The sequence below is a fragment of the Myiozetetes cayanensis genome, unplaced genomic scaffold (genome assembly GCF_022539395.1).
Source record: "Myiozetetes cayanensis isolate MyiCay16 unplaced genomic scaffold, myiCay2020 scf7, whole genome shotgun sequence".
NCBI lineage: Eukaryota > Metazoa > Chordata > Aves > Passeriformes > Tyrannidae > Myiozetetes > Myiozetetes cayanensis.
The window spans coordinates 51697238-51719336 of NW_026087964.1; the positions used below are offsets into that span (position 1 = coordinate 51697238).

The 22099-nt window shown below is 43.9% G+C and overlaps 1 protein-coding gene across 4 annotated transcripts in view; it reads left to right on the forward strand.

The window, feature by feature from the left end:
- The window catches only part of GPRIN3 (GPRIN family member 3), a 34617-nt gene extending 12950 nt beyond the window's left edge, over positions 1-21667 (forward strand). For 2 of the 4 annotated variants that reach the window (XM_050338353.1, XM_050338354.1), the window contains exons 2-3: positions 8432-8545; positions 12991-21667. In XM_050338353.1, coding sequence (XP_050194310.1) covers positions 13083-15464 — 2382 coding nt within the window. In that variant the 5' untranslated portion in view covers positions 8432-8545; positions 12991-13082 and the 3' untranslated portion in view covers positions 15465-21667. The remainder of the gene's footprint in view (positions 1-8431; positions 8546-12990) is intronic. The other 2 variants (XM_050338355.1, XM_050338356.1) reach the window with 1 other exon arrangement.
- The last annotated feature ends 432 nt before the right edge of the window (positions 21668-22099 follow it).

Sequence of the window (22099 nt, forward strand, 5' to 3'; positions counted from 1 at the left end):
GCGTTCATATCCCATCTGATCCCATGCCCTGCCTGAGCTTTCTGAAGAGCAAGAGCATTAACAGAGCCCTTTCCAAAAGTGCTTACCTCCTTGTGTGAACACATGCGGATCTGCAGTATTTGCAAGTACTTTTCTTGGGTGGATGGCCTTCCTAGGTCTGTAACATCCTTTGCTTACTCAGCTTTGAGATGGTGGTTTTGTGGGTTTTGGGTTTTTTCTTCACAAATGCTAGCAGCAGCATATTCTCTACACTTGTTTGGTTTTCTGGCTTTTGCTTTAACAGAGGTACCAGTCTGCTTTCCCTCTTCATAGATTCAGGACTTGCTATATGGCAGGAATCTAGCAGGGGGAGACACCCATTTTGAGTGTTTTTTCTGGTGATGTTGCAGAGGTGCATCGCTGAAGCCAGGTTGCTGTGCTCATGATTACACAGGTCTTAGTAGTAGATGATGAGATGTAAGAGATGGGTGTTCTGTAGTTAAACCACTGGCATTAGACACTGACTGTTGCATAGTTTTCTCTGTGATCTTCAGCTGTGTTAGCTTCTAAGGAAGAGGCAGAAAATGTACCAGTTCCTACCTCAGTTCAGTATCTTGCCTGCTTAAGCAATGAATGTTTAGTATCTCTGTGCTCACATGTAGCATCCAACAAAACCGCAGAGAATGTCAGAGCCTTCTGGCGTTTCTTGGATAAGAATTGGAATAAAAGTTTCAAAATATTTTCAAAAATAGTAAGAAACTTTTGAATCCTACTGGCTTTACTGGTAGTTCTGATTATTCAGCACTTTTGAGCATCAGACTTCTTTGATTTCAGTGCCTGGCTTTAATCACTCAGATTAGGCTAGATGACTATCTTTGTGTTAGCATCTATCAAAGTTTATATGTATGTGTATGTCTACCTGCAATCATGTAAGTATGCATACTTTGTGGTAACATGAATTGTATCCATAAATAGGATGTCAATAAAAGTAAATTGTGGTAGGAAGCCTACTGTGCATTCACAGCTGTCAGATGATTGGTTGAAGTATCTAGTACTTATCTTCAAGGAGGTCTTGTGTGGAAATAAACCATCTAGTCTGGATTTTCATACTGGCTCCAAGGTTGCCATGTGTTTTCTTGCTCACGCCTCTGTGCATGAGGCATTGATGTTCAATGCGAGTCCAGTAATTAAACCCTAAGCTGTGAATGATCCTTTTTCACACCCTGCCAGCTTCCACTCCAGCTGACTTAGAAACAAGGACAAAGCTATCGCACAGCCCTGCTCGCTCACAGCTGTGCTCTAGCAAGGTATAACCTGACCTCAGCTCACTTCTAAGATTTGCAGATTAAATATGCTGGCAGCTCGAGCAAGGGCAGCTGAAACTGCTCCAAAGAGGAGTAAAGAGTGTAGCCTGATGGGAGATGCTGGGCATTTGGTGATAAACTCAGTAATTCCTTGGGGCTGCCAAATCTTTTTGAATGCTTGAGGGCATGTTTTGCTTGCTGTGTGTAGCTTGAGAAGCTGGAAGGTGAGCTGGAGGGATAGCTGCCATGGTGAGTGCCAGTCACGCTGCCCGTGGGAATGTCTGGTTTGGGCTTGGCCAGGTGGTTGAGGCAGCCAGCGTCAGTAAAGCCGAGACTGTTAAACTTAGATGTGATACATCTTGTTTGAGCTGTCATTTTAATTAATGCTAATTATACTTATTAACCAATTTGGCAATCATCCTGAAGGACAGTGGTTCAAGTCAAAGTTAATGTTTTTTTACCACTACCTCCATCACAGTATGCTTCAGTTGCTTCAGTCACCTGAAGTGAAATGTAAATGTAAATATGCCTGTCTTTAGTGTAGAGGAAGTGAGAAGAGGTATGCCCAGCAATAGATTCAGTGTAAATCTCAAATTCTAGCTCCCTTTGACAGGAGTGGGAATGTCACATTAACCTGGTATAAGCCATCGTGGCCTTGCAGAGTTCCAGGGTACAGACCAGAGTGTACGTCTGGAATGGATAAGGCAGAGGTCCAGAGTATGGATACAGCTGTGCCATACTGCAACAGGCAAAGCTTTGGCTTGTGACACCTCCAGTAAGTGACTCCCAATACTATTACTAGTTTTGAGAGGGTTTACGGAACAAGACATGCTGTGTCTCTGTTTCCAGCATGTTTTATTGAACTAGTCTCCAGATTTTGCATTGCTCTATCTTAAATATTGTCTGTCTTGGGGCAGTGTTTCTGGGTTTAGTTTGGTTCTGACACAGATGGGACTTCCCAGGTCTCAGATACTAAAAGAGGATTTGTCTTAAGAGCTGAGACTGAGATTTTTAAGAATTCAGAAGCAGAGAATGTAATTATTCTTAAGCCTGTGAAAATCATATTTAAAGCATAGTATAAAATGTTGTAGACAGTTAGGTACCTTAGCCCCCGCCCTTGTTGGGGCTGGAAGGATAGAAGCACATTGAATCTATGGATAAAAATGCAGGTTTTGAATAAGCCATTGTTAGGAAACAATTCTAAAAGAAGTGAGGATGGTTCCTTCGATTGTTAGTGTTGAGTGATTTTTATACGCCTGGGCTGCCGGCAAGGGCAACTCTAAAAAGCTATTGCTATCAGACACCTGTGGGATAGACTGCAAATAATGAGTTGTTCCTAAAATAAGCCGTCATACAGCACAGCTGTTGGTGTTTTTCTTTGCCGCAGGAAAGTGGAGGTGATGAGAGAGTGACTTGGTGACTGAGTTGGCTTCTTCACCCAGAGGAAGCACTGCAGTTTCTCTGTTCAAGCACATGTAAGTGGTGGATGGAGGAGACTTAAGACCCTCTCTTTATCCTGAGGAGCTCTCTGGCTGTATAGTGAATTTCAGGACTCCCAAGTTAGCGATGTAAGTTTTGAAGGGTCGATTTTTACCACTGCTGAGTTGTTGTCAGTGCCAGCGCCTCCTTTTGCTCAAGCCAAGAGCCAGAACAGCAGGTTTCTCTCAATTTTACCTGATCAGATCTGCCACAGTGGCAGTTGCTGTCCTCTAGAAGGTTTCTCTGATGTGTCTTTCAACACCTTCTGTCAGCACTGGGTGGAAACCAAAGAAGACATGCTGTGGTTTATAGTTGTAATGTTTATATCTAGCATTTACCTTCATTAGAGTCAGGTGACTGGAAGCCCTCACATGCCTACAGTGCTTTGTACACCATTAGGCTGTTCCGTCATTCCTGGATATAAAGAACAATGGTGTCACTGATTATCTGCAGTGCATGACATGTGTTGGTTTTCCTGGTTTTGCAAGGTGCCGTTTAGGGTGTGTCATCCTGTCCCTGCTCAGTTAGCACATCCCACTTTCCCCATGTCCCACATGCAGTACTTCATCAGTTAAAAAAAATAACAAATGAGGCACTGATCTCTGGTTTTGTCCAATTTCCGCAGGATCAATGTTCAACAAAATAAAGTGTATAGCCTCAAGTGAAAAAAAAAAGAAGAGTCTGAGGTGACAGCTTTCCATGTAATGGTCTCACTGAAGTCATACTGAAAGCTTGAGTGGCTGAGGTGAGCAGGTTAGAGTCCTTAGCTGATCATACAGGTTTGAGTCATTGCCCTCAAAAGAGCATTTACCAGCATTGTAAAGATACCACAGAATTGCTCCGATTTTTATCCCTGAACAGCAAAGGCCTCCAACCTGCAGCCATTTGGTTTCCTGCAGAGCCTCAATACATCAGACAGAAAGTGGCCCAGCACATGGAGCTTCCTCTCGTGTTTTTTTTGAGAAGGTGTTTAGCAGGAGGCGGTTTACTAAGGAAATTATTTTGTTCTTTTTGCTGCTCTTATTGTCAGTGACAGAAAACAGCAGAGCAAAGTGACAACGTGAAAAAGCAGGAAGCAACTGCTGAGGTGGCAGCAGGAAGAAGGCAAGATATTTTTAACTGTTGGGTTTTTTTTTTCTAAAAGAAAAATAAAGCTACAGTAATAGCTGTTTCAGCTGCCAGCCTTTATTCGCATTAGTTGTGTTTTCTGATAGCCAGGAGACAAGAGCAGAGATGGTGAGATCATCATCATGCCTTTCTTAGGTTAATCACACAGTACGGCTAATTTCTGTTACAGTAATGACTGGTTAGGCACTACATCCTTCTTCTCTAATTACATGCCATTTGGAGTAGTTCTTTTCCGTTAGGATAACGCCTGTAAATGACAATGGATATGTCCTTTACCAGGTGCCTGTTATGTAAAGATCTCTTCCCTTCTCTAATACTAAGCCCAGCATCTTCATTAAAATGATATATGAGGAGAACTTAATTTTCTCAGGCAGCATGTGAGAGTTAAACAGTATCACTGGATTTTACTTTATGCAAAAGACATTGATCCTGCCATCAGCTCTTCCAAGGCAAAATTTCCTTACTTGCAAGGTTGGTTTTAAAACAAGAACTGCTGCTACAATACATTTCTCTGGGCACTGATAATATGATTATTCAGCAGCAAATCAGGCCTAATTATCTAGCCTAGCAGCTCCTCTGCCAGGGATGCTTCAGCCATGAGATGAGTGTTTGTATTCAGTGCACTGGGGGAATACTCTTAAGGAGGTCATAATGAAATTCAGGAAACTTCTTTTGAGGATCGGAAAGCATGTTAGAAGTATATAACATCCTTTGTCCCTAGAGCCACCCTTTCCATGACACACCTACTCAGCAGTAGTTACATTCTCCTGACCACAGAAATGTGATTTTGGTCTTGGTCCAGCTTACAAGAGATGGATATCCACATAAACCTTATCATCCTGGTTGTTGCTAGTTGTCTGAGAGTCATAGCTGAGAAAGCAAGAATTGCATGGGCACTAAGCCAGCATTGTGCTTTCATCCCTAAAGATGATCACTCTGCTTTATAGTTGGCATTGCTGTTTGGGAAAAAGGTATTTATTGTTGGCTACTGTTAAACTGCTCTCACAAAAAACAGGGCTTTTGTTTGTCAGCTGTCAACATTCAAAAGCTTTCAGCTGCATGAAATGCATTAATGAGGGGTTAGATTTCACCATACTTTTATCAGACAGGAGAAGATAGCAGGATAGATAAGGAGTGAAATTCCCACTTGGTCTGCTAGAAATTCTGTTGCTTTCAACATCAAACATGAAAGTGGTGTTTGAAAGCGTCCTGTTCACATGCCTCAAACACCCCTTCTTGTTTTTACTAAATAGTAAGCTAAAGAAAAATACTGTGGCAGTGAGGCTATGTGAAATGGAGTCACCTGATGTGGACAGCAGGTTGCTGGTTTCCTCTTGTGTGCATGTGTCAGGGGTGTACACGCAGACGTTCCTCCTGAAACATGGCTTACCCTTGAAGTCAGGCTGTGTTTCCTTAAAAATGACTTCTGGTGTCAGATACTGAAATAAGAAAAACCTGTTGATAAAAAATGAGGCTAAACATAATAACATGAAATTAAAAAAAAAAGAAAAAAAGGAATAAACTATATGTCCGTGTGGGTTTTACTTGCATGTCACATCCCCTCTCGGGTGGCCCAGGATATGAGGAAGGAATGTCAGTGTAGCTTATGCAACTGTTACAGCTGGCTGCTGGTCAGCGTAGTTGTTGTTTGATTTAGCTGTTTTCATAAAGCCATTTATCCTTCCCTTTCACCTTGGAGGAGAAAGACTGGCAGGCTCTTGGCAGTGTTCTGCAGCAAGCCCAGTGTTCAGCAGGGACTTGTGCATACTTACACACCTTGCTGAAGAAAGACTTTTTACCGGGTGCTGTAGCCCTGGGAGGAGGTGTGCCTGTCTTTGCTGCCCAGGGCCTCTGTCTGCCAGCAGGGAGAATGCCTAGGAGCATGGGCTGATTGGGGGAGTAGAGGGGCGGGATGGGGCTGGAGGTCAGAGGAAGGGATGGTATGGGGAGAAGGATGTTGCATGTTCAGGCTGTCACCCAGCCCTCCTGTGGTTCCTTCCCATGCCACCGCCCTCTGACCGTGTGTGGGGCATTTTTGAGAGATTCTAGAGGCTATGATTATGTGAGGATCTGAGCTTCTCCTGGAAAAGGCTTTTAATCCATGAGAAGGAAGTGAACTTTGAAGGCTTCAACCTTCAATGGCGATAGATGATACCACAATTCTTGATTCAAACCAAGATTTTCAGTCTCCTTTCTGAATGCTGACTTCTAGCAGTCTTCTCAATACTATATTTTCTCCCACTTCTGAATACCTTTTTTTCATGCTTTAAAAGTGTCAGAGCTCAAGGCAACCCCACTTTCCTTCTGGAAACCTGGAAGAGTTGCAAAACCAGAGTGCACCCATAAATCCGTAACCACTTCGTCCTTACTCCCAGGCAAACAAGATGCTCTTGCAGCATGTCCACAGTACGTGCCAGCCTGCTACCTTTGGCCATGGCCACTGGACAGTGACATCTTCAGCAGACCCAGCCCAGCTTTTGTGGGGGGAATGTCTGAGTGAAAGCCCCTGGTGGGACTGTAGTAGCTATATGCATCAGGGTATGCAAAAGGATAATGTGATCCCTTCCAGTACAGTGACTTTCTGACAGAAATTAAAAGCAAAGTGCAACCAGGAGAGAAGTTGCATTACATCATGGTGTTGCTAACAGTGCACGGGCTCCCACCAGGGCTTTGTGACTGGGTGCTGGAGCTGGATGTGGGGGTTGCCGCTTGTCTCCTGGCCAGGGCGAGATGGGTGCTGCCCACAGGGAACAGATGGGGACACAGGCTAGAACATCCTGTGTCAGAGCAGAGCTGTACTTCCTTTCTGGATGGACATCTTTCTAATTGTAGGGTAACTGCCAGCAGGACGGTAGAACTGAATCATGCTTGATCACCGCACAGTTTTTGTTCTGTGTGCCTGCCTATTAAAAGCCGATTGCAGATATTCTCACACATCTGTCCCTGAGCAACTGCTTAGGTACACCTGTGTCCTTGGACCATTTTGAAGTGTCAAGGCAAGGTTCTGCTCAAGCCATGGGACTTGGACTGGTTTGAACCCTTTTGTCTGAAACTGGAGCAGAGGTGTACCCCAAATCTGGTTCAACTCTGCTTGAGTGTCAGCATCTGGGAGGAAGAGCTGTGAGGCCCAGTGGGGAGCCAGGCTGCACCCTGGGAGCCCTGGGTGGAGCAGAGTTTTCTTCAGGGCTGTTCATGTGGCTCAGTTGGTAGTTTCAGCTGATCTAGTATTGTGGCATCACACGTGATTCAAAAGGGCTTCTAGGGCAAGTGCTGGGAAGGGTTTTAGGAGAGGCTGTGGGGTTTTGTTTGGTGGTGTTTGCTTTAACATTAAAATGAGCAGCCCAGACTTCCACTTGTACAAATAAAGGTCCTTTTCCCATAGGGCACGCACGTGTGCATTGCACAGCATTTTGTATGGGCCAGATACGCTAAGGAGGTTCATAGATGTGCATTCACTTCCAAAAGGTGATTGAAGTGTGTCCTTCCATTTGGAAAAATCCTTAAACTCCTGATAGCCAGCAGCAGGAAGGCTGTACAGAGGATCTGTGTCTGTATGTGTGCTTGGGCTTCAGGCTGGGTGGAGCCTTAAGGTGGATCTGATGTTTTTCTAAAGTAAACTTCCCTACCCCGAAAAACTAACAAAAAAACTGAAAAGCTTTTCAAATAAACCCCCACACAACCTAGAGTTAAAAAAATCGCAAATGAGGAGTGTAATTTTTAATATAGTGAAAAATAAAAATAAGCAGATGAGGGTTGCAGAGGCTCCTGACCTGCATGAGACTGCCTGGCTCTCTCCAGTCTTTCTCATCCTGTCCCCCTTGGCACCTGACTGGGTGCTCCCTGCAGGGGCTGCACATCTCAGTTCCTTCTCAGCTTCCTGCTCCAACATTTGTCCCATGGCCCATTGAGCTGAGCTTCTCCTTCTAGAGAGGTGTGACTAACCCCACCAGCCATTTAAAGGAACATAATAGTAAATACACAAATAAGACACACAATACATCGCACTTTTCCCTGTTTTTGTCCTCAGGGCAGTTGTGATACAGCCAGAGAAGGCTTTGGATATGGTCAGACTGTGGAGTAGGCCCTTAACTCAAGATAGCCTTGAGCACAGATGCTGCAACAAATGTGCTCAGATACCCAGGATGATGGGCTCAGCTGATGAGCAGAATCAAGGTGCGTTGTAGTGTAAGGCAGCAGAAAAGCATCAAGAAGCAGTAGGAAAAGGTAAACTGCTGAAAAGGGCAGACAACCCCTTATTGCACTAAAAGCAGTGTAACAATAGGCTGTTGTCCATCTGGGCTGAGTAAGGTCCTATCAATTCACTGGATAGTGAGGGAGTAAATAGCTATTTAGCAGTATATGCTGAAGTGTTACAGAAGTTCTGCTGAGTCAGCAGAGACAATCAAAATTAACCTACCACATACAACCCACTTTGCTTAATGTGTACATGGAAGGTGCTGCAGCCCTGTGGTGTTGAACTTGTTGCTTCTGCTATCCACCTCCTTGTCTGTCCCTGAAACTGGTTCCTGCTGTGTTTGCAGGTCTGATCCTCAGAAACATGTGCAGTCCCCAGGTGTAGAAGGTGAAGTGGGACTTCAGGCACCTTACCCTTGAAATGCCAGCCTCGTCCCTGCTAGGAACTGCATGTATGCAAGGTATCTATGGGCATCCACTGCCGCCTCTTGCTTCCCTGTGATTGTAGTGTGATAATATGTCTCCTGTCAGCATCCCAGAGCACACTGAAAGATGGAAGCTCTGTGTCTTGTATCTTGCCTCTTCGGGCAACCTCTTTCATCTTTTAATGACTGTGTCCTTGGTTTGTGCTGCCCTTCATTTGCACTGCCAGTTTTCAATCCCACAGATAATTGGGAGAAAATAACCCGTGAAGCAAATTTTTCACAGATAAACAGAGTAACAAACACCCTTTGACACTAAAAAAATAAAGTTACAGCATTTACAGAGAACAGCAACTTAATTATGTGGGGAAAAAAGCCCACTGGGTACAGACTTAGGACACATATACGTATGTATGTTTAAAATTTAAAGAAGTGCACTTTGTGCTCTTTATATTCAGTGGTCTAATATGAGTTTGGGTGAGCCATTATCTTTTTTTCTCAGATCAAGAAATGAGAATGGAGACTGAATTCTCACTTCAGCAAATGTTTTTCTCTGTCCTTAACCCGTGTGGTTGTATAATGATTTTTGTGATGCTCTGAGAGATCATGTAAGATTAGAACTGTTTAGAGCAAATGCTCTTATATTTGCAGAGACGAGGGTGAAGAGAGGGCTCTAAGAGTGAAGGACTCAAAAAACAGAAAGCTAATGAGAATCCAGAGTTGGGGAAGGAGTGTTTGATTAGTTTGAGAGCTTCTTTTTAATTGTTTTTATTTTTACAAGTGAGGGTAGGTGGAGATGCTGGCGGTCCTATTTGCGCTTTTGCACATTTTCAGATTTTATACAAGAGAGAATGGGAGGCAGAGTCTTATGTAGGAATTTGCTGCAAATTTATTGATTTGTATTATGAAACATGCAGAACTTTCTCATAAGCGGCAAGAGGAAAAAGTGTAGTGTTGTTTAATTGGGGGTTGGGTGTTAGTGAAATAACTAGGAGTTTCTTTCCATTGTCAGCATTGTGTCGCCTGGAAACTTCTTGGTTTGGGAGTTTATGGTATTTCTATGGGGTTTTTTACAGCACATAAAAAAGACCTACTCAGTCACAAGAGTCCATGAAGGTCTGCTTGCCGTGCAGGAACCCTCCCAGACCATATAAGCCAAACACAGTAGTTGTCAAAGGTAGAAACCTCTTGTTGCAAAAGATACAGAGTAATTCTTTGTTGACACGAGAGTGACACACTCAGGCAGGCTAATTTGGCCTGTAAGAATAAGGGGAAGGAGAACTGTGTTGGCATAGCAAATCTGTTCTTATAACTAAAAATTGATTTTGACCTTTGTGGAGATACTAATTTCACCTCCTGATGAAAGAAAATTTTGGGTGATTGCTTCAGGTCTGGTACAAGACTTGAAAAATTCATCAGTGATTTTGATTTGTTTTGACATGTTTTTTGGCCAACTATTGAGTTTTGTATTTCTGTTTCTCCTAAGTATTTGCTTGCAGGCATTGTTGCTTGTTTGTTTGACTTCTCACTGCCGTGGCAGTTGAACAGCGTTGCCCAAAGGTCCCAGCATTATTCTTCATTCCTGTATAACAGGACTCAAATAATAAGAATGAGACAATAGTCATAAATGAGATTTCAATAACAGAAATACCTTTACAATTCTGTAATCTGTTTGGTTTGCTTGTTGTTCTCTTTCATAAGACTTACCTTTCTGACTTTTATATATTCTTCAGTAAGAACATTATCAAAAATTACTGTGTTTATTTAGACTACTGCAGTGCCTTTGGCTCCTGTCATTAGGATGGCTTAGTGAAGAGTCTAGAAAATAGCTCCCGTTACTTTGACAACAAAACCATTATAAAAACCTTATTCTAACTCATTTTCAGAGTCATTCCAGGCAGCAGAATAACCCGTGTCCCCAACCCGTGTTCAAGGGTCAAACAAAATGTTTGGTCTGTGCTCTGTTGTCCCACATCAGAGAATAGGTCCAGGTGGATTTTCTGGGGCAAAATTTCCTCTGTTGGCATTAGATGTTGACGGCTCTGTAGCAGAATTTCTTTCAATTAGCACGAGGCAGACGTTTAAATGTGTGTTTCAGGTGATGCTGGGGAAGAGCCACTAAACAGATGGGGAGAATTCATGCAGGGGTTCAGAGCAAAACTAATTAATTTAATTGAAAAACTAGGAATCATTCCCCTGTTGAGAGGGTATGAGCTAAAGATGGTGCTCCAGGTTCTGTATAGTGAAGAACTGAACAGATTTTCTCTGAAATCTTTATTTCTTCTGAAACTGCTGAGTAAGTTCATCTCATCCTAAAAATGTGGGTTGGTTTTGTTCCATCAATTATTTAATTGTTCTTAAATAAACTCTGGATCTAAAAAATAAAAGAGATATTTGACCTGCCCAATTGTATATACTGGTTTAGTTTGCATCAATATCTGGAAAGGGAGAGAAGACAGTAACAGAATTTAGACAAAAAGATTCCTGAAGCCATCTGCTCCTCTCCTCGCAGACGTTAGATGTTTATAGTACAACAGCAGAACATGGAATGGCTCTCCTTTCCTTCAGGACTATGCTGTCTGTCTGTAAAGCGAGCACAAAGTAAAGTGAAGATGTCTCATAGGCAGCCACAAACTCCAACTGATTTGCAGTCTGGTTTACATACTTCTCAAAAATCTTAGCAATCCTTCGCCTTCCTGGAAAGCCATTGTGGGATGATGCTGGGCTGATGTCACAGATTATAGCTAAGGAACTTAGCTTATAGCTAAGCCCCCTTCAGGGGCAGGATCACAGTTTCTCAGGTCTGGCTTAACCCAGCAGACTGTGTATCTGTGGTTGGACAGAGCCCAAAGAGACAGTATAAAAGTAATAAATTATTAATATCTGGAAGATGTAAAGCTCAATGAATAAGTAATAACTTGCAGCACTTTCCTTTTCTTAGAAAAATAGACTGGCTGTATTTTTTAAATTTTCCTTTCATTGAGCATGTTTCTTCTGTTGCTCTTTCTAAGTATCCTAAGGTACTGAAACTTAGGATTAATTTAACAAAAACTAAGGAAGTTATACCGCTGCCATTCAGGCTGAGAAAGAGGAGGGAAGAGATGTTTTCTGAAAAGAGCTTTTGTTGATTTTGCTAGTGGAGAGGGAGGGTCTGGAACAGCTTAGTGATTGCACAGCTGCTTCCAGCAGCATCTCCCTAGGAATGTAGTAGAGGAGATCCTACTGTGTGCCTGTGGAGATGGAGGCACACAGAAAGGTACAGTAATTTTCCTGGTGTCATCTCTCTGGTTAACAAAACTAAATGTTTAAGGTGTCTCCCAAGTCTCATATTTGTGTCTTCCTGGCAGCATAAGACAGGGAAAACTTTTTAGACAAGCACATGTAGCATGCAGTTTAAAAGAAGAGTGAGCTGGGATTTTATCACTGGCCACCACTACTCTGCTAACACTGACAGGGATGCAGTCCTTTACCTTTAACAGAATCCAAGTTGGGCTAAGCCCTTTGGAATGCCCAGCCAACAGGCACATTTGGAGATCGCCTCCTGTTTGAAGTGATGGTTTCTCTGCAGTCCTGGTAGGATTTCAACCTCGATAAGTCTGCTGCACCTACTTAAAATCCCTCTCCCATGTTTCCCTGGATATGGCATGGGCCCCTCATGTCCTGCAGTGCTTCAGTGTTCCCTTCCAATGTCATACCACCTGCTCCTAAAATGATTTCTAGATCACTTGTACCCCCATTTATTAATCTTGCTGGCTTCCTTGTATTTCAAAGGATCTAAACGTGAAAACAGTAAGTGTGTGCACAGCCTCTGTGCTGTTTTGTGCAGCAGCTTCTCCTCTTGTTTATATGCATCATTCAGCAGGTTGTGATCCCTCCATATTCCTTTTACCAGTGAGGTTTGGGTTCATCCACATTAGTCTGAATTGACCTGTTGCCCCCTGTGACCACCTCCTTGTTGGTAATGGAGCTAGAAGGGCTATTCTTGAGAAGAAAGGGGAACTGATACTTATTGAAGGTGTGGGATCTGCTCAGGTCTGGGGGTGGATCTAGGGAATCAGATCTGTTCTTCACCTAGGTGCAACAGGCAAGGTGCAACAGGGCTTTTCCTTCCACCTGTGACTTGTTAGAGAATATTGTCACAGTGAGTTTATTTTGTGACTTCAGACACCTCTACACAAAGTCTATACCTCTTCTTTAACTTCATATTTCTTTTTTTTTCCCTCCCTCTTGGTATGTCATTGTTTTCATTAATGTATTGGCAACAGAGCAGCTGTTTTTGCTTTGTCCCTAACGTTGGTTTCTCCAGCCAGACTTCAGAACTGGAAGATCATTGAAATCTGTCTTTTCTGTGACTTTTAGGCAGAGTTGGGTGCTTCACTTTCCCCTTTGCTTGCAAGTATTTCTTTTCATGCTGTAAAATCAACGTGTTCTGGGTGCTTTTTCTTTAATCTGACTGCTGCTAACGCTGTTCTTTTCATTAACAGGTTAGCTTCACAGGAAACCCATCACTGACAGCCTGCCCAGTGAGAAAACTCCAAGGAGAAGTTGAGCGCAGACAACATCTTGGAGGCAGTCCATGGGGACTGTACCAGATCCTCTGAGATCTGCCAAGCTTTCCCTTGTCTCAGCTTCTGCAGAGGAGGAGCACCTGGGAGACCTGCAGTCTGCTAAACACCAGCCCCAGCTACCCAGCGACCAGAGGACCAGCAATGGCTTCCCATGCACACCGTCCAGCCCAGCTGCAGTTTGCTTGTCTGAGCTGAAATGCGCAGGTGCTGCCGGCACACAGAGGTGTGAGCAGTGCCACAAGGACGATGGGAGCCAGCTGGAAGCCTTTCCTCCTGGGCTCGCCAGCACGGCTGCAGAGGGGCGTCCTACAGCTGTAAATCCTTCTGGTTGCTCCCAGCTGGCAGGCAGCGGAGCACCGGCAGCATCAGCCCTTCCTGCAGCAGGAGCCCTCTTGTCGGGGCAGGGGCCAGAGATGATGCCAGCCCCTCAGAGCTCCCGGCAGTTCGTGCAAGGCAGCCAGGTGAAAACGAGCTCCCTGACGCAGATAGATGACTCTGCCTTGAAACCTCAGGGGACTGATGATCAGCCGGCACTTGAGGTGTTAAATTATTCTTCCCCCGGTGATCCTATCAGGGGTAATGAATCCTGTCATACTTCTCAGGCAAACCTTCTGCAAAGAGGGGAAAAAGACAGGGGAGCAGAAAAAAATGGTTCCAGTGCATGTCAGTCAGCCTTGCCAGCAAGGCAAACCGAAGCTGACCTGGGGAGAGACCCACAGACCAGTTTGGAGGCGAACAGCGGGACTGCAGACACGGCGCAGTTGCAGCCCGCAGATAAAGCTGAAGCGGTGCAGAGCAACACGGCACCAGCCCAGTTTAGCCACAGGAGTCCACATCTTGTACACAACACGGACCCCAGGCCAGGAAGTCCAGGCCCCACCCAGCTCTCCAAATTCAGAGAAACAGGTACAATGACGGTTCAGCCAGAGAGCAACTCTTTGACTCAGGAAGCTGTAAGCAGGACATGGCGAGATGCTGAGGTTCAGGCTGTGGCTACCGTGGAGAGCAAATCCGCCTCCACCAGTCCCAGCATCCTTGTTGCCTTCTTGAAAGGGAATCCTCCTCCAGAGGAGAAGGAAGAACTGCACGTAATTTACCAAGGAGGTATGGGGCTGAGCCAGGCTACACATACTGACAGTTTATCTCCACAACAAAAGTCCCCATGTTCTCCTGGTATCACACCAAAATCGACTGTTATGGCTGTGACTGCTTCAGCCCAAACCCAGCCTGTCAAACCGCCTGGGGTCCCATCCGACATGGTGTCTCCAGTGTCAGCAGATAATGCAAAACCTGTTGTCCCCCTCTCCCCTGCAGCCATTACCTCCCAAGGGACATCTGTGGGTAATGCTGGAACGACCGGTGAAGCCTGCTGTGGCAAGGATGCTGCTCAGCTGCCAGTGGATGCTCCAGTCCCACCAAAGCCTGTCCCAGTCGAGCAGCTTGCTGTTGGCGCCAGTAATCAAACTCCATCCCAGTCTGGGACTGGCACTGATGAACCAAGCAACACTTCCCCTGCTGCTGTCCCAGGAACTGAGAACAACATGCAAGATCTTGCCAGTGTTGCAGGAAGCAGCCCATTAGCTTTACTCTGTAGCACAGACAGTGAAGTCAAGCAGAAGGAGATCCCAGCCAGCTCTGAGCAAAAGCCTGTGCAAAGTAAGGGTGCAGGTCAAGGGGAGGCCATTCCTTATCAATCTGTGGTAAAACCAAAGGAAGAAAACTTGGTGGTGCTTGATCTTAAAGGAGGCATGAGTGTTAGCAGCCAGCCTGCCACTGTCCACGTAACGGCGTGCTTGGAGGATGTAGGTGAGAAGGAGAGCAGAGGCCAGGGAGACACCAGCCAGTCTCAGACAGCCAGCAGCCAGAACCTGCAGGCAGGACTGACACCTAAGATGAGTGGGAGTTCTGCAGGTCTTGCCCATCCTGCAGCAGCATCGGCATCTCTCCAGCAGCAAGGCTTCCAGGCCAGGGAGTCCAGACACGAGCTTCACACAGCAGCGATTCCTGCTTCAACTCAGGCCTTGCCAAACCTGGGGGAAAACAAAAAGCAACCCACCCCAGCCATGGAGGCAAAAGTGCAAGTGAAGCAGTCCAAACACGTCAGGGATGTTGTTTGGGACGAGCAGGGAATGACGTGGGAAGTTTACGGTGCTTCCCTTGATCCAGAATCCCTGGGAATTGCCATCCAGAACCACTTACAGAGACAAATACGGGAACACGAGAAACTGATCCGGGCCCAGAATAGTCAGACACGGAAATCCATTTCCTCGGATACATCCTCAAATAAGAAACTGAAAGGGAGGCAGCACAACGTGTTCCAGTCCATGCTGCAGAATTTTAGGCGTCCTAACTGCTGTGTCCGACCTGCTCCCTCTTCTGTATTAGACTGACATGGTTTGCAGGGGTGCCTGGATCTCTGCAGTGGTAGAGAGAATCCCTCTCCTCAAGTCTCGAGTCCTGCTGTTCGGTTGTGTTACTGGGGTTGTGATGCAGCAACAGTGGAAAATTATTCCCCTTTGTTTTCTGACTAGCCACATGCTCCATCATGCCATTATTATTGTCGCAGCTGGTGTATTCCCACATTATGCCCCCATCCCGATTACTGTCAGATGAAAAGCTAGGCACTTAGCAAAAGCACAAATTTCAATTGCCACCTTGCTACAGGGAGAGCAGCACCTTCTGATAAAGCAGGAAGCGAGAGATTATCAGAATTTTTATGGGAAATTATTTGTGTGCATCATGAGGTCTTATACAAGGGGGTGGACTGGGGGAAGCTGTGGGAGGTGGAACTAAGGTTTAACACCTGTAAAGACCTAACACAAGACGGCTTTCCTGGTGTGTAAGTTACCTACGCTGAGGCAAATCCATGAACAGGCTATGGACATTGATCACTGAGCAGTCTCACTTCTGCTGATACTGTGGGGCAGTGTTCTCAGGTGAGCCCCAGGGAGCCTCTTGTTGAAATGGAGAACCAGGCAAAGAGTGAGGATCAGCACTGAAGGACTATCTCTTTGGGAGGAGCTAAATCAATGGGATTTTGATGGCCAGAAGGGGAGGGGAGGGTGAGAGAGGGGCTTTTTGTCCCCTTATGGGGACAAAATATACCTTAAGCCATGCTTAAGGTATAAGCAGGCAAGGCACAGGAGAGCATACTGGTAGATGTACCTACATCCAGTGGGATGGTGCCTGCTGGGGTGTTCCTGCCAGGTCTTTCAAAAGCAGTGAGCCATTCTGGCTCCTCAGCTGGGGTGGACAGCCCCTGCTCCCAGCCTCCCACGGCGCTGAGCACGTCTCCTCTAAATCACTCATTAAAGTGATTTGGATCTTTCTTCTCTCTTCAGAGATGTTCTCCCGTACGAGCAGGCTGTCCTGTCCATTTGGGTTCATGAGCCTCCATGTCTAGTGTGGGTCTTTTTCCCTTTTTAAGTCCTTAGCCAACTCTACTTTTTCAGTATTTTGGTGCTTTTCTTGCTGCCTTTCATAAAACCAATACCATTTATTAAGCCTGTGTGTATTTTGTTTTACCTAACACTCTATATTATAAACCATTATATTGTTAACTTGAAAAATTTACTTTATAGCAGTACTGAAATCTTGAGACAATCTTTGCTGTATTTCTGAAGTTAGAAAAGTTATAGAAACTGCTAATAAAAGGTAGCTTAGTGACTGTTTCTCCAGAATTGTGATATACAATGCCTCAAATGTATGTTGGTCACATTTTTCAACGTAATATTTTTCAGCCTGGGAAATATGTTTCCCACTAGCTTTTTATTCTGTCCACTAGAGTTCATAATGGGAGGCTGGGGAACTCCTGCAGTTTGTAGGAAATTTAGTTATCAATCCTGCAAAGCACTGAGGATTTGGATACTGTAGTCCTGCAAAGTACTAGAGTTAAATAGGAGTTACTTTTATTCCATTAAATATATTTCATGAATCATGATAATTTTTTTCTGTCTCTAGTACCACACACCTGACTTACTCTGTAGATCTTACTCTTACAACTTACTCTAAATCTTACAGGTTTACGCAGTGTAAATGAGTATTAATCTTTTTTTTTCTTTTTTTTTTTTTTCTGTAAAATGAACCTGAGGTAGTTCCCTTTTATTTAGGAGGCCAGATTTCTTGAGTGTATCAACTGGCAACCCTTCATAGTAGATGTTTTGGGGCAGTTTTTCCCCAACAGAAAAGTAAAATACTGTAATATACAGTATTTTAACCCATTTCAATGAAAGGTGTTGCCCCTAGGCATAGTACTGAATTGACTCCCAGTTTTCCTCTGGTGAATATCTGGGGGTTTTATGTCACGTCTTTGATCAATTTCTGTACGTTAATTCAAGTCCACTCCCACTTGTGATGCCGAATTGCTCATTCTGAAACATCACATTAGAGAGTGTCTTCCCACCTCTGCCTACCAGGAGGATAGTCTCCAGCCTTTTTTTCTGTTAGTACTGCTGTTTCCACCCCCTTCCTAGCAGTGTCTGAGATGTGAGTTTCATGTGAAATTTTGTGTGGGATTAATATTGGCAGTATCATTAGGTCAGGTTAGTTGACAAGTTCAGTGTCTCTTCCCACATTGTGTCCATGTCAGACCTAACGAGGTTCCCCGAGCTGTCTGTGGTTTTTGCTGTCTGCTGTTCAGGTCCAAGGCTTTGTGCTGCTCCTTTTGCCTCCCTTCTGCCCCTTCCCTCACTAGCTGTTGCCCAGCCTGTCTTCTTGTGAAACCGTGTCCCTTGGCTCAGCTTGCGTCCCTCTCTCTGCTGTCACCCTTCCTGTCGCGCCGTGAGCCAGCTTATTCTGAACTGTCCGTTTACAAATATCCTCAGTCTGAATATACAAATAGATTGTCTTATTTTTTTCAGGAGGAGAATAAACAGCTATCGCACATTCACCGATTTCTATGAACTTTATCCTTTAGCTTAAGCTCTGCAAAATATTTCTACCATATGGGTGGCTTTACTAAGACCAAACTGGGCTTGGCGATGAATGAGCAGGGTGCTGGGCCAGCACTAGAATTAATTCTCCTTTGTGAGGAATGGGAGATCTCCCCTGGTTCCCTGCAGCTTCTTTCAGCTGTGAGTCTCACTAGCCAGTCCACCCACACCTCCCTTCCCCACGCCAAATTTTCTTCTAGGAAAATTTCACTAATGCCTACATACCACAAAGCAGTGGTGGACAAGTTACTAAGTGGATGCATCTGAACAACTGCATGGGCATAACTGAAAAAAAAATTTACTGCTCAGCATGTATTCTGGGAAAATATAAGTGCAAAGATGCCGAGTGTCTGTGACACAGTCTAGTGAGTGCAGAAGTCCTTCAGATGTGTGTTTAAAGTCAAGCAATAAAGTGCCAAAAGCCAGCACACAGAAATGAGTCGATAATCACCAGCACATCTCATGGAAAATATTTTAGGTTTTGACTTTGCCTTGCTAGGGCAGACTGTAGGAAAGCTGCTAGTTTTAACACTGGTGATTTTTGCTTGCTCCTCCATACAGTGTCTGGATGAAAATGTGAATCCTCATATGGATGACACATGTTTCAGCAGCAGCAAAACAGAACCATGTTTTGGGTAGCAATTAGCAAATATTATGCATGTGAGTGGGCTTGTAGCAGCCAAGAAAGACTTGGTGTCTTCATCTGTCAAAAATGAAAGTGTGCCTGGAGTAGGGATATGGCAGAGAATAGGGGCAGATGATCTGTGTGCCACCACCCCATTCCTTTTCTCTGCCCAGTGACTCAGAATCATATTGCTGATGGTTGGATGACTAAAAACTAAGGAAATCCATTTGGGCTAATAAAAAGAGGGTTCAAAACAGAAAATACTTTGTCATTTCCAAGAGTAAATCTATATGGAAAAAAAGAGAAAAATACCTGTGTTGCAGCCTAGCCAGCTGAAGTAACTTTTAAATTCATTTTTTTGCAAGATGAGAAATTTTGGGAAACAAGCTTATTGTCACTATTCCCTCTTGGTTGCATCTTCTAGGAAGGTTGACATGGACAGAACCATTTATAAAAGCAGTGAATGAGAATAGAATATTTACCTCTAGTTTCACTTCAGGAGCTTTGCACTAGGAAAAGATGAGAATAATTACATTTCAGTGTTACCAATACAAAACCTGAGTTTTGGAGTATCTTGGTGCAGGCAATTTGCAATATAGTCCTGGATTTCATGTGAGGCTGTGTCGTATGTCTGTGTGTACTTGGTTGGTATCTGCCAGCTGTGTGTTGCTTTGGGGAAGAAAAAAGAGTGGGGAAGTAGCTGAATAGACAAGAAGGGGAATATCTGTCTTCTCCATTTCAGAGGAAAAAAACTTCTTGAATATACAAGAAGGAATTGCTGAGAAACATGGGGAGGAAGGGACCACAAGACATATAAAATAATGTATGTGCTTCACAAGGAATTCCCATTCCTGTGTGTGTAAAGCCAGTGCTTAGGGTCTGCCCATTTCCTCATTCTGGCCTCACACATTTTTCATATTGTTGGTGGTATCCCGTGGCTTTTAGGAAAATTAGCATTTCCAAAGGTTATATATTTGGCTAGTATTTATAGATATATCCAAATTCGATTAAATAAAACCTCTAGGCAAACAACCTCAGTTTATTACTGCTACTGCAATTGTAAAATGCACTGTTTGGAGAAGTATATTCAAGGGATTCAGAAAAAGTGAATGTATGCTCTGAAGATAACACTAAATTTTCTCTTGAATTTCATTACTATGTTGAAATGTTAAAGGTAAAAGTGGAAATCCAAATGAAGATCAGTGTTGAAGGAAAATTCAAATTGGCTGCCACTGGTTTTCGGTTTGGAAACTTGATGGAATATACCATTACAGTGTTTTATAATTTAGCTCAGTGTATGCAAGGTTTGTGTGAAAGCACAAGTTTTATTATCCTGTTAGCTCTGTTATCTTGTTCAGTGTCTATCCTTCTACACTTTTTAAAAATTAATGCAAAACATTACCAAGACAGAGTAAAATCTTTCACACACAGCTTAATGGGAACAGCTTCTCTGAAAGGGACAACTGATTGTCAGGCTCCATGGGCTTAAAAAGTTACAGCTGCAGTTTTAGTAACCAACATCGGCTGGTTTATTTTTTGATGTCTCTGTAATGGCTCTGTGAGTGGTCAGTATTTTCAGTTGTCCCAAAGATGTGCACATATATCCTTATCCAAATGCTGCACACTACCAAGTATCTCTAGGATCACTGGATGCTGCAGTGGTTCACGGACCTGAAGGTCAGGGCCTGTACCTTGAACTGGCTGCAATGTTCTTTTAGGGGCCTAAATTATCCCCCCTGAGTTAGTGTAGATGTTTAAAAGAATGAAGTATTACAGCTGAATTGAGCCAAGCTGAAATTACTATCATCTGGGGTTTTTTAAACTCTTGAGATTTACTGGTTTTTTTCTGCTTTGTGCATTTCTGAGTAGCCCTTCCTTCCTAGAATTTCTAATGTGGATTTTGCATCAAAACCTGACAACGAAGATCTTGCAAAGTGAAACATACCTTTCACCATTCAGGCTGCTTTTAAAAAAAATTATTACTGAGCCAAATCACATAGAGAGGAAATATTTTTTCCTCTAGGAAAATGTTTGCTGTAGGTAAGCTTATGTGTACATGTGTCCCTTTTTAAAAGGGGAGTGCGTGTGTGCAAGTCTCATGCATCATTCATGCTCTAATGACTTTTTCCCTTTGCCCTTCTGATTGAATGCTGGAGGCTTAGCATTTTATACAACCTTGCGGCAAGCTTAAATCACTCTGCAATACAGAAACAAGGATTTTCTCCTTATCTGGTCTCTAAAAAACTGACTATGGGTGACAGCAAGCATTGGAGTTCATTAGGAATAGAATCACATCGCCCCATTTGAAATAATAGACCTTAAGTTTTTGTTAGTTTTCTGCTTAGACTGACACTCTTTGGAGTAGAAATAAATTACATCTGCCAGCAAAGTCTCCAGAAGTTGTCTGCTGCAGAATATGAGTCTCAGATGCTTCTCAGCAGCTCTGCTACAACAGGTGACCCTTCTGCTTGAGTGTCCTCCTGACAGCACTTCCCTTAGCCCAGTTCACAATCAATAATTTCAAGTACATCAAAAGCAAGTTTAGACACTGCCCTGAGGAATTTCCATAAAAATGGAAGAGAAAGATCTCTGTGTTTGTGGCACATAAAATCACATCTGAGTTGTGAAATAAAGGTCTCAGTGGCACACTGAAAAGTACAGGGAGTTTCTGCCCAGAGCTAAAGGGAGGGAGCATAGCGGAACTTTTAATTCCAAAAAACTATGGCCGTGGATCAGTCAGCAGCAGAAGAAAACTAACTTCGGGGCTTCTAACAACGAATAATATTATTGTGGCGTTATTCATTTTATAGTTACACTGATTGAACGTGATGTACTGTACAAAATAAAGCTAGTATTAGGCTTCCAGGTGTACCGTGGCATTCATTTGAGACATACCAACAGAAGTTTGCATGTGAAGAAGTCTTACAGTGATACTAAAGCAATGTTACCCACCTGATCGAGTCCCTTAGGAATTTAATGTTTTGCTGTTTTACATCTGGTTTCCATGCTGAGTACAATAAAATGAGCACTGTCTTAATTATTCTGGGTCTCTGTTTGTAGGCTGACAGGGGAAAAAAAAGGACTCTTCAGGCTGGACCTTCTGGCTAAATCTGTGAATGTCTGTAAGTCAGAGCGGCTACGAAGGGCTTTTTGAATTCAGGCCTGAGACCTGGCACCTTGCAAAGCTTAGCATGGTGGAAGCTTCCAAGTGCTGTCCCAGCTGGACAAGAGACCTGTCTGCTTCCGTCTGTGTAAGTGCAGTTGCCTTTGCACAGCTGTTCATGAGCACAGGCTTTTCTGCATCAGCTGCTACTCTACCCTTCTGCATGAATTCACTCAGCCTTTCAGCAGTCCATTGCCACACAAAAACACATTACTCATCCAGCTCGGCAGCCCAGGAGCCGAGGTGGAAAACGCAGTGTTTTAACCCTGCTGTGTCACTGCTGTAGCAAATGGTCACCACCACCCA